The sequence below is a fragment of the Micromys minutus genome (genome assembly GCF_963924665.1).
Source record: "Micromys minutus genome assembly, chromosome: 5".
Classification (NCBI taxonomy): domain Eukaryota; kingdom Metazoa; phylum Chordata; class Mammalia; order Rodentia; family Muridae; genus Micromys; species Micromys minutus.
Window position 1 is genome coordinate 81,672,620 of NC_137974.1, and position 12,503 is coordinate 81,685,122.

A 12,503-nucleotide genomic window follows, 5' to 3' on the forward strand; every position below is an offset into this window, starting at 1 on the left:
AGCCCTGCAGTTCCTCATCCATTGTTTGATTTGAACATCTCTTTTTTTAAAATAACTTTATTATTTTATGTATGTGAGTATACTGCAGCTGTCTTCAGTCATACCACCAGAAGAGGGCATCAGATCCCATTACAGATGGTTGTGAGCCACCATGTGGGTGCTGGGATTTGAACTCAGGACCTCTGGAAGAGCAGCCAGTGCTCTAACCACTGAGCCGTCTCTCCAGCCCTAAGACTCGGCTTATGCAGCTATGTGTGTCCTCTTCCTTTGTCACAGAGGTCCTTCATCTTTTGGAAGTACTTAAGTTTTATTTTTGTGCCTTGGGTGGACACACAGAAGCAACTCTTGCCTCTAAGGAAATGTCATTTGCTCCGAAGCCAGACATGAGTGATAATGGGTAGGGCAGGTCACATTACCCCAGACACCAGATGCCACAGCACAACAGTTTGATGAACTTGTAGTTGCACAGCTGTGAGTGAAGACACTGGTGCTTTGAGCAAAGCAAGGGAATCCTGTCACACACCCAGGTGCTGATGACCTCTTCACCTGAAGGTTGGTGGAAGTTAGGAGTGTTTGTACATTCCAGAAGGATTTACCTAGTCATCCTGGACATTAGGTCAAACAGAGATGAGCAGTGGATGGTCACTGAAGCGGCCAGTAGCCGGGTAAGATTAAATGCAGCTCTCAGCCCCACTGTACTGCTCAACCAGCCTCACAGATCTTAAGCACAGGTGATTGATTGCTCTTGACTGTTGAGTTCACATAGATGCCCTAGAATCTGTTCCCTGGTTTGCCCAGAGGAAATCGTTTGATTTCTGCCTTTCTCCTAGCCCCACGAAGATCCAGAGTGGGCCAAGCTCACTCACGCAGTCTTTTCACTACTGCTGTTGACTCCTTTCTCTGCTTCTGGTTCACCATCCTGAGTGTGAGCTCTGCAATAGGAAACCCACTCTTCCCTGTCCTGTTCTTTCTGGGGGTATTAAAAAAAATAATGTCCACTCTGTGCTCTTCCTTTTGTGTCTTGCCCTGGCGTCTGAGCCTGGGGATTGCTTTCCCCCGAGGGTGGCTTGGAGGCTGTGCCTAGGGAAGTTCTTTCTTCTCCTTCCTCTCCCCAGGAGACACATAGATATTCCAGTTCAGAACTGTGGGTAGAAGTGAGTAGATTAGAAGCAGAGGGAAATGAGAGGAAATTTCATTATGAAGTAGGGTTAGCACTGAAGTTCAGCTTTGGCATCAGGCAAACGGTGTCTCGGGAAGAATTAATGAGCCTTCCTGTGTCTGTTATGTTTTTGTGTGTTTAGAAGGGAGATTCTGAACTCCTTTGCCTCGGAAGATTTTGCCAGAACGTTTGCACACATTTCAGAGGAGTGGGAACCCTTCCTCTCTTGCTGTTGCACTAGCATTGACCTGGGGGAATCCCTGTTGGCTTGGTGCTGCCTCCTCACAGCTTCAGCTTTAACGTTGGACAGTGTTCCCAGGGACCCAGAGCCAGAGCCCCACAGCCAGGGCCTTGTCTGTGCAGTCAGCAGGGATGGGTTGTCTTCAGACTGTGGTCTTGTTTATAAGAGCCTCCTGTAAGTTCTTAAATGTTCCTTTGACACACTCACCTCAGTAGGTCACACACTGTTGCAGCCAAATGCTTTACAAATGCCCTCTCTTTCCCACAGTCTCTCCCCAGACTGTAGGATGTTGGGATTCACTGCATACTGTAAGTTCCTCTCTAGAGACCCCTGACCAGTACAAAGAGCATGCAGCTGTAAGAAGAGGCCAGGCTGAGTTCTTACCATCCAAGCACCACTCACAGGGGAGTTTTCATGTCCTGAGAGGGAGTGCTCAATGAGACAGCAGACCCTGAGGAGTGGAAGAGTTTCAGATGAACAGGGAACCCAGTGGCCCCAGACGTGGTCCCCAACAACAGAACAAGGAGGATTTTGAAGGAAATGAGATTGAATAAGGACAGAGGGAAAAACCATCTCTCACATGTTTGTGTGTGCATTAACCACAGTATTCATAGAATGGGGGCATATTCGTAAAAGAATATTCAAAAAATAAGGATCCCTAGAGTGTTAAAAAAAAAAAAAAACCCTAGAAAATAGGGGAAGAAGGAAAAGGAAGCTGGGGAGAGGAACAACAGCAACAACAAAACCGTATCAGTCTAGGCGTCCCGGCCTGCCTTATGAGACATTCTAGATCAGTCTAGGCGTCCCGGCCTGCCTTATGAGACATTCTAGGACACTGACATATCAAGGAGAGCATGCAGGCAAATAGGCAAACAAGATTTCTAGAACTACGAAACACATGCTTCTGTCAGGCATCTGCTGCCATTCCAGCTCTCAGGGGACTGAGGCAGGAGGATTGAAAACTCAGAGCTAGTGTGGGCAACATAACAAACCCCAAATCAAAACCCACTTGTGTACAATTCCCTGAATTAGCAGACTGGTCGAGTGCACAGCACATGAATGGAAGGAGCCACGTGGAGACCCATATGTCTGTAGTCTCTGCTCTGAAGGCAGAGGGCATTCTGAAAGCTGCTGAGCAGGGCGGTTGGTGATCTTGTACAAGTACTGAGTCTGCAGTCTCCGAGTATTCAGTAGCAGAGAGGAGATGCTAACAGCGTCATCTATAGGGACCTTGTTTGCTTAGCTCAAGATTTTTATGTGTGTACAGGTTCCTAAGCCTTTTCCCTTTGCAGACAGCGTTCTAGACAGCCCCTCCTGCTGCGGCCCTGTGTTGTCAGTTCATTAACCCGTGTCTTCAGCCTGAGTAGACACTCGAACGAGAATGCTCACACTTTAAAGTACAAGAGCGTTATCAAGACTGCCTCACACTGACCTGAAGTCATCCTGACTATTTTTATCATATTGTATACAACAACAACAACAACAACAAAACCAAAAGATGTTTTCCTTTGGAAATGGCATCCAACCAAGAATATGTAGTGGAATTAAATAACTTATACTTGAAACTGCTTTTTCCCAGTTGGCAAAAATTCAGTAATTGTTATTATCAGAGTTAGGAGAATGACAGTGCTCTTAGCTGTCCTGTTGTGCACACAGTGACCTGACAGGTTTTCCTTGTTGCTGAGTGGGGAATGTGATGGGACTTCAGCATCACTGACTGTGGGATTATGTCTGAGTGTCTTTCGGTTATGTCAGTGTGTCCCCAGAGTCTGAAAGGATGAGGGCAGGTGACTGTTTCCCTGCACGAGTTCTTACTTGCCCTCTTTTCATTGGCTTTGGAGCATTCATGCGTAGTCTGAGTTTTTGTTTTTCTAAGATTTTTTTTTTTTAAAAAGCTCGGAATAGCAGGAGACGTATGGAAAGGCCGAAATTGAAATCATTCACTTTGTCCTGTGGTTAGCTTCAGTGTGACAGGGTCTGTGAACTGTACCCGTATTCTCTGTCCGGGGGAGTGAGTGAGCTGTCAAGGTGCTGTCCAGTGTGGTAGCCTCTAGTGGACTTGCCTCCTTATCCGTGCAAGCTACGGTGCAGGTGCCCAGCGGTGGGGTGTGAGTAGTGGCCATATATTGGACAGTGCTTGTTAGAGACTCCAGCAGCTCCCACATTCACGGGAAGAGCTGACGGAGCTTAGACTCCACGGTCTGGATGCCCTGCACTGACAGATGGGGTGCCCGTGTGCACAGTCAGCTAAGGCGGAGTGTTCCCTCTCTCAGTGGGGCGCTAGGCAGCATGAGGCTGTAGGAGGCGTTACAGGTGGAGCGGCCATTCCGACAGTGGCTTTTTGGATGGTGACCCTGGACAAGTCGGTTCATTTTCCTCAGCCCATTTTCTGTACAGTAGGGACGAGATCCTGACTTCCTAGGGTTCCAAAGAGAAATATAGCAGGAACATCAACTAACTTTAAAGGTTAAGTGTTTGTTACAAAGCCCAGGACAGCGGTATTCACACTTTGTAGCCTTGAGCTATTCCTAACAGTGATGGCGCTTGCTTTCTTCTGGTGATTTCGATTTCTTTTTTGTTGTTTGCTCGTGCATCCTTCTCACTTTTTCACATACTTATCTTCCTTTGTTTTTTCTTTTACCCTTTATTCATCTCTTTCATTTTGTTCTGATTTAAGGGTCCTAGATAGTTAGTGAAGCTCATGAAGGACAGATTTGCTGACCTCTTAGAGCTGCACTGGGTAGTAAGAATGTGTGCTTTCAAAATGGAAGACAGAACCCGAAAGGATTCACAGAAACATGACACCTTTGACCTGTAGTTATGGGGAAGCTGTTACTGTCAGGGTGATGTAGAAGTAATTGATCAGTGTACAGCTAGGGTCCAGAACTCACCTCCCTGGCCCCTGCTGACCACGGTCAGCAAACTCTCCTGAGAGCTGCGGTTGCAGACTCCTGGTCACCATGCAGTTCTACTCCTGCAGCAACAAAGAAGAGAGCGTGAAGCCAGGAGGCAGCAGGAACGTGAGCAGCGGCGACGGGAACAAGAGGAGAAGCGGCGTCTCGAGGAACTGGAAAGGCGGCGGAAAGAAGAGGAAGAGAGGAGGCGGGCGGAAGAAGAGAAGAGGAGAGTGGAGCGGGAGCAGGTGAGGTTACAAGGATGTCCACTGAGAGTGCGCGCACACTGAGGGCTGGGCGTCTCAACATACTGGGACCTCCCGTTGTTACAGCGTAGAGACCCTTCGAGTCTTAAAGAGGGTGGATTGTGACAGATGTCTGAATATACATTCACAGGCTTACATCACAGAATACATGGATGATGTTAACTTTCAGACAGCTGTGAGGAAACTATTAGTAAATGCTTGAAGTATCTACTGACTGAACTGTAGTCCAAGTATGCAGGTGTATTTACAGCATTGATGATTTTTTTTGTATGATTTACAGATATTGCCTTGTGGAGGTTATTTGTAAATTTCTTAAATTATTTATACAAACAGAAGATAACTTTTCTTAGTTTATATGGCTTTCCTGTCTTCAAGTTGATCAATCTGTGCTTTGAGCTATGAAAAAAGGCAAGTCAAAGAATGGAAGCCTTTTTCGAATGTGATGTGCTTGAAATTCATATTTAAAGTACTAACAAACCATGGTTTTATCCCAAACACAGTGACCCAGCTACTGGTCACCGCTAGTGACGCAGCTACTGTCCTAGCTGCTCCTCCTAGACCTTGGGTGTCTAAGCCTTGGTCTGCACATGCACCCATGTGCCTAGAATCTCCGTAGTATAGCCTACCCGTTAAAATCTACTTCTTGGTCCTAGTAGTAGGCTTATAAGCTTATATAGTTAATTATTAATGTGTTTTTTATTGTGATTACACCTGGTGGCTACAAAGCTGTGAAAATGCTACCTGCTATTTTCAGAAGTCACCCAAGCATGTTTCCATGTTTGATAAAACTTGATAGTGGCATTTTTGTTAAGATTTTATGAATGGGGCTGGAGAGCTTTTAAGGGCACTGGCTGTTCTTCCAGAGGACTGTGGTTCAGTTCCCAGCACCCACAGGGCTTCTTACAATCATCTGTAACTTCAGTTCCAGGGATCCAGTGCTCTTTTTCTCACCTGTTCCAGCAATGCGTGCACATGGTATGCAAACATACATGCAGGCAAAACACTCATAAATATAAAATAAAATATAAATCGTAAAAACCTTGAAAAAAATTGTTCTGAATAGCAAGTACCGTGCACTTTAAGGATTTCTTAAAATTTATTCTGCCCTTTGTTTTGGTAACGGTTTCTTTGTTATCCTTGCTGTGGTGCAGGTGCGTGCCCACGGAAGCATGTGTATGCCGTATTCTCTATGCTCACTGATTTGCATAGTATGTGATTCCCCCAGTGTTCTTGCATTTTAAAGTCAGAAAACAAATGTTTATAGTAACCTGATCTTTCAGGTTATGACTTAATTCTGTTATGTTTAAAAAAGAAATGATTTGGGACTCAGATTCCTTTTCTCAGGTAGCTAAGGCCACGTGTCTGTCACAAAGCCACTGGTGCCTTAGCGTGCTCCTAGCATGTCCGGTGTGAGCTAAAGGACCTGGCTTTGAGTGTTCAGTCTGGGTTTATAAGAAGGGGTGTTCTGGATATTTACGGGCCATTATTTCTCTGTTTCTGGTATTCTGACCAGAACTATTGGTTAACTCAAACATCTGTTCAGGTGTATCTTTGGCTCTTTTTACTTTGGGCATGTGTGATGAGATAGGGTGATCAGGAGTAGGCGCTCACTAGATCCAGAACCTACCTCTGTGGAATGGTTCTCCCACATGCCCGTCCATGTGTGGCTGGAAGTGGTTGTTGTTTTCCTGTTGAGAGGAAATCTTGTAAAATGATTTTGCTCTTAGGAGTTATTTAATATCTAGCTCATACTCCCTTCTCAAATGAAGAAACAGGTAATAGAAGGTTGGATGTGTGCAGCCAGTGCTGCAGCTTGTCTCCCGTGGGCCTGGGTTAGGGTTCCCCGATGTCTGTGTAGTGTGTGTTTAACTGCGGGGTTGTGTGTTCTCACCTCTCATTCACCTATCCCCAGAACTGGAGCTTGAACTAAGGGGTTTAAACCAGTCGAGGCAGCAGGTTACCTACGTCTCTGCTGTGTTCTGTATGAGATGACCTGTTTCCACTGTGACTCAGTGGTCATTTCCCCTACACTACACACTACCTACACATACAAGCTAGCTCATCAGCGTGGGCTTGGCTGGTTTACCTGTAGAGAAGTGCCCACAGTCCATGACTCCTGACCACATCTTCCGACTATAGTCACTATTCCAGGAACCTTTGGAATCATTAACAAAAGCACAAATTTGGTTTGGTTGGTTGGGTTTTTTTTTTTTTAATCTTAAACAGATTTGGGATTTAGCGCCCCCCCCCCCCCATTGGCAGATTCATGCTTATTTCAGATGATGCCTTCCAGTGTTTGTGGTGTCTGTCATCCCTAAGAGGAAGGTAGCCCCCCTTAAAGGTCTTCATTGGATATAATGATAGCACAATACCAACCGTGTGCATCATGGGAATGTGTTAGACCTCTTCCAGCCTGTAGCCTCTGCAAAAGCCCTCAGCTCGTCGTGACGTGATGAGCTCAGTCCCTGGCGAGCTTACTGTCGGGCTGCTGGAGTAGTGCTCGACTGCCCACAGGAGTGGCTCAGATGCTTCCCTTCTGGATGTATTGACTGCTGGGTAATTTCTGTGTGACAGGAATACATCAGGCGGCAGCTAGAGGAGGAGCAACGACACCTGGAGGTCCTGCAGCAGCAGCTGCTCCAGGAGCAGGCCATGTTACTGGTAACGCCCCGCCTCTGCCCCATTCCCTAGCCACAGGGCCGTTGTCCCTTCCTAAGCCGGCCAGTTGTAGTGACCATCAAACCTTTTTGGTCTTGCTGTGGCAGTCTGATTCCAGTGAAGATGTCCTCTGGCCATGCTGGCAAGCAAAGTGTTAAGTTAGTTCCCATTAGTAAGGTAACTCCTCCTGTTTGGTAGATGCCCATCAACTCTTAAACAGAATATTCAGTGAATGTGAAAATGCTAGAGGTGTCAGGCTCACAGTGCATGCTCCAGGATTCTTGCTGAGTGTGTGTGTGTGTGTGTGTGTGTGTGTGTGTGTGTGTATGTATGTGTATACCACTGTATCTGATGTTTAATTGAATTCCTTTACTCCACAATGATGTTACAGTTAGCAAATGCTGTCACATTTTACACAGGTAAACGTGCTATCTAAAATCCCAGCTATTTTTGCCTTGCTCTTAAACAAGGGGGGGGGGTGCTCTTAAAAAAAAATCAAGAAGGGATCCAGAGAAGAGGTGAGCTCACCATGGTCCCCAGATTCAGTGTTACCCTCTCCCTCTCCAAGGAGTGCCGATGGCGGGAGATGGAAGAGCACCGGCAGGCAGAGAGGCTCCAGAGGCAGTTGCAACAAGAACAAGCATATCTCCTGTCTCTACAGCACGACCACAGGAGGCCGCACGCACAGCAGCCGCCGCCCCCGCAGCAGCAGGACAGGAGCAAACTGAGCTATCACGCTCCAGAACCCAAGCCTCACTACGACCCTGCTGACAGAGCCCGGGAGGTATTTGCTTTCCCTCACTGCTTACACGTTGCTCCGAGAAAGCTAGGCGTTCCCCAATGGGTGAGAGCTGTGCCTTGAAAGCCAGAGTGGGCCTTGGCGGCTAGCCAGGAGCTCGCCTCTGTTTCCTCCGCGGACGCCTCCGTTAGCCAATACCAGAGAAACCAGAAGGAAACCATGCAAAAAGGACACCTGGCGCCGCTATTCTCTAGCGTGGGAATGATAGAAATGTTAGTCTGGTCTGTGACTAGTATGAGGATGAGGTGGACTTATAGCCTGATTCCTACTGTAAGGACTTGGGTGCATCCAGGAGCACCGCACAGTCCTGGCCTGCAGGGGGCATCCTTCTACATCCTCTTTTCCTGGGAGGAGAGTCAGGGGCAAATTCTGTTCCTTTTAGGCCCTGAGGATATTCTAGAAGTTGCTTTGCTTAATTTTCATTTTTGAAAGTCTTCCATCAAGACTTCGCCCTGCTCAGCACCACCACTGTCCAGCTGCCTCCTCCCTTAGAGCTGAATAAACCCTTTTCTCTCGATTGTCTTGCTCTAACACCTTCATCTCTCCTTTTCTACTAACACAGAGCCATGTCTTCTAATTCTCTGATGCAGGTGGAAGATAGATTTAGAAAGACTAACCACAGCTCCCCCGAGGCCCAGGCTAAGCAAACAGGCAGAGGACTGGAACCACCCGTGCCTTCCCGGTCAGAATCTTTTTCCAATGGCAACTCCGAGTCTGTGCACCCTGCCCTGCAGAGACCAGCGGAGCCACAGGTAGCGCAGCGGCTTCTCTGTGCCGTGTGTAGCTCATCCTCTCACTTAAGAGGCGAGAAGGACACAGGAGGTGTGCATTCAGCTGGAGGCAGAGGAGGCTTGGTGTTCTTGTTTACAGTGTTTATTGAATTCATTAGGACCGTCTCCAGGCGACACTTTATTTCTCCCCTCCTTAACTCAGATGCAAAGTCCCTCCTTCCTCTTAAATACTTTTTTTTTAATTAGATTTTTTAGAAAGTTGATTTCATTGTGTAGGCAGGTTAGAAGAGGACCAGGAGCCTTTCCCCTGGACATTTTAAAGTAAGTGCTTTTACCTCTGTGTTCCCAGCTCCCCGAAGGACCCTCAGAAGCTGAAGATGGCCTTGGGGGTTCCTTGCAGGCTTCTATTTATTTGGCTGAATGTGTCGATTTTTCTGGGAAAAGTTCTTTTTTTTTTTTTTTTTTAAACAAATTCTCAAATCTGTCAAGATTCAAAACATGTTTATGACTAGTGGGTTAAATATAGATTTCCTGTAGGAGATTAGGACAAAGTTTATGACCTTTCTTTCCTTCAGTCTGTGCCCTATTCTGTCTTGTCTGAGTGCTCAGAAGCTGCCTGGTTGTCTAGAAAGGACAGTAGGTGGCAGACACGTCCCAGGCGAACACTGATTCTTGCTCATTCCCTGATGAGGTGTTTAGGCACTCCTCGGTGCTGCTCAGCCTCACACTGATCCCTACACCTCGCTGTGACAGCAGCGTTCTCCTTAGGATGTGAACGCACTCTGCAATACCAAACCCTCCTGGGGAACAGTTGAGAAGGGGACATCTGAGGCACAGGTGTGAGGTTTCTGCAGGTGTAACAGCAGAGAGCTTCAGAGAATAAGAGCTAGGAAAAGACTGAGGGTGCAGAGGCAGTGGGAAGGGTCAGTTGCCAGCCGGTGCTTGCTCAGCTTGGTGCCTGTTTCCTGTTTGCCCTGAAAGTTAAACCCAACGCAATGGCAAATCTACCTCTGAGAAGCTGACTTCAGAAGCTTCTGTTTCAGGAAAGGAGACAGACTCTTTCACCTGGGAGAGGAAAACTCACATGGCTCCTACGGTCAAGTCCCACTTAGTGCTGTTTGGTGATACATTGCTCAGTTGCTTTCCCAGTGAACACTTAAGATGTTCTAGTAGTATGGGACTGTACCACAGCTAGGATTCTTTGGATCTGCCTGAGAGCCACAAAGACTATGCACCAGGACTTAGCTGCAAGTTACACCCGCAGAAGCCAGGCAAGTCAGTACGAGATTAGTTAGTGCTGAGCTATAGTCTCCATAACTGTCTGAACAGGGGGTTATTCTCCAAGAGCAAGACACCGCTTACTAAAATATCGTATAGGTTTTTCAGAGAATGTTTTTAAAAGTGACTTGGCATATTGTCACGTTCCTGAGTTCTCATTTCAAAGGCATATTCTGACTAGTCAGCCCAAGGTATTTTGATGCTGGTCAGCCTGGGTGTCTTGGTACTGGATATTTTGCTAAGGAAATTCTAATTCCACTCTTTTCATAATTAGGAGTATAAATTCAGATAGTTTTAAAACATGTTAAGATTGAGAGGAAGTGAGAAAATGATTGGTATATTTGGAAAGGTGGTTGTTCTTAAGTTACTCTGCTACAGTCCTGAAATGGGGGGGAGGAGTTTGTGTGCACGCACACATGTGTCCTGTGCTTCCTCCGTCCTGTCTCACACTCTGGGTTGTGAGGTGGGGCATGGGGAAGGGTTTGCAGTTCAGCAGTGTCTCTGTCTGTGGTCCCCACCTCTCTGTGCTAACAGGGACATGCATGTACATGCTCCTGTTTGCTGCTGTCTGCAGTGTGTGTCTGGGCACTGTTTCCTTATAAGTGTGCCTTTACACTCTCTCTCTCTCTCTCTCTCTCTCTCTCTCTCTTTCTCTCTCCCCCCCCCCCCCCCCCCCCCCCCCCCCCCGCCTTGTCATCAGCATGGAGCCTGTGTGCCGCTCCACGCTTGACGCTGTGCCTCCCTGATTCACACCCACTTCTGCTACCTCCTGTTTGGAATTTAGTATTGACCAGAAAAGCGAGTTGTGTGCCGAACGCATTGAATGTTTTGTGTTTTGTTTTCTTGTAAGGTACAGTGGTCCCACCTGGCATCTCTCAAGAACAATGTCTCCCCTGTCTCGAGATCCCATTCCTTCAGTGACCCTTCTCCCAAATTCGCACACCACCATCTCCGCTCTCAGGACCCATGTCCACCTTCCCGCAGTGAGGGGCTCAGTCAGAGCTCCGACTCTAAGTCGGAGGCACCTGAGCCCACCCAAAAGGCTTGGTCTAGATCAGACAGTGACGAGGTGCCTCCAAGGGTAAGGACAGACAGACAGACGTGCTGTTTTCTCTTTATTTAAACGTACTGTTTGCTGTGATGATGGGAACAGTGATTTCATCAGGGCTAAAGGGCAATGAGTTTCACACGGCTTACCACGGAGGGAAACCAATGCCCATCTTGGCAGTTACAGAGTTAGCCAATGGCCAATTAGCTTTTTGTTGTTGACTGGTTTTAAGTGTGACTTATTGAAAAGTATTTAAGAGAAAAAAATTTTAAGCAACATGCTTCTAAATAAGTCGAATTGTAAATTTATATAGAAGCATCAAGAGTTTCAGAAAAAGTCTTAGGAAAAGTAAACAAGACAATGATTTTTTTTAAGTTGAGTGTATTGTACATAATAGTACAAGAGGATTAAAAGGCACATTTTAGTGTATTTTTTTTCCTCCACTTGGAATTTGCTTCCTCTGAATATTTTCTCGCTTCTTTGCCAGTCTCTGCTTCCCGCTGATCTGTTTGCAGACTGTTGTTGGATTTCTTTGAGTATTTTTGTGATTCTCACATATTATCTTAGCGAAGTGCTGCTGTTTGTTGTCTGCCACCAGCTTCAGTCCAAACATGACTTCAGTGTGACAGGACTGGAGTGACGTCCAGGCTGTTTGCGTGGTGTGCTGGAGCGGGGGAGGGTTGGGAGAGGGAGGAGCTTCTTGGCAGGCTGTCTGACTTAGGAGGGCTGTGTTACTAGGTGTGCCTTGATGAGTTTTGTTGCTGTTCTTCTGTTGTCTGTCTTAACTGCTGTGTTTCCTACCTAAAGGTTCCTGTGAGAACGACATCTCGTTCCCCTGTCCTGTCCCGCCGAGATTCCCCACTGCAGGGCAGTGGACAGCAGAACAACCAAGCAGGACAGAGAAATTCCACCAGGTAAAAACATGACCGGAAAAGGTGTGCTGTGGGTCCCAGTCCATAACCCGACAGACATGATCTGTCTTACACACACACACACACACACACACACACACACACACACACACACACACACACATACCCACCAGCAGCAAAGTGATCAGTAGTGAAAAGCAGATTTGAATCTTGGTGTCTATTGTAGTAGTTTTGAAATAAAAACTACGTTTCTCTATATATAGAAGGGAGGATTGAGAACAGGTTCTAAGAAACGTAATTTGGGAGAGTTTTTAGTCCTGAAGAAATTGTGAGGGTTTATGGAGTAAAACGACCTCACAGCCAAGTCCGTGTCACCTACCAACCTGTAGTCGGCTGCCATGGTCATCACATGACCTCATTGCTGAGGTCAAGGGTAGCTCTGTTGAGGCAGTAGCTGTTAGCCAATGAGGCTGAGTATGAACTTAAATTAATTAAAATGAAATAAGCTGGGTTTGTGTGCTGGTGTCACATGCAGTTACCGGCTCTGAGGTTTGATC

At 46.8% G+C, this 12,503-nt stretch overlaps 1 protein-coding gene across 8 annotated transcripts in view; it reads left to right on the plus strand.

Moving 5' to 3' along the window:
* MAP4K4 (mitogen-activated protein kinase kinase kinase kinase 4) overlaps positions 1-12,503 on the plus strand; it is a 48,117-nt gene that overhangs the window by 15,129 nt on the left and 20,485 nt on the right. For 4 of the 8 annotated variants that reach the window (XM_080916793.1, XM_080916798.1, XM_080916795.1 and 1 more), the window contains exons 10-15: positions 4,381-4,542; positions 7,135-7,221; positions 7,787-8,002; positions 8,608-8,769; positions 10,877-11,107; positions 11,882-11,988. In XM_080916793.1, coding sequence (XP_080772919.1) covers positions 4,381-4,542; positions 7,135-7,221; positions 7,787-8,002; positions 8,608-8,769; positions 10,877-11,107; positions 11,882-11,988 — 965 coding nt within the window. The remainder of the gene's footprint in view (positions 1-4,380; positions 4,543-7,134; positions 7,222-7,786; positions 8,003-8,607; positions 8,770-10,876; positions 11,108-11,881; positions 11,989-12,503) is intronic. The other 4 variants (XM_080916796.1, XM_080916799.1, XM_080916797.1 and 1 more) reach the window with 4 other exon arrangements.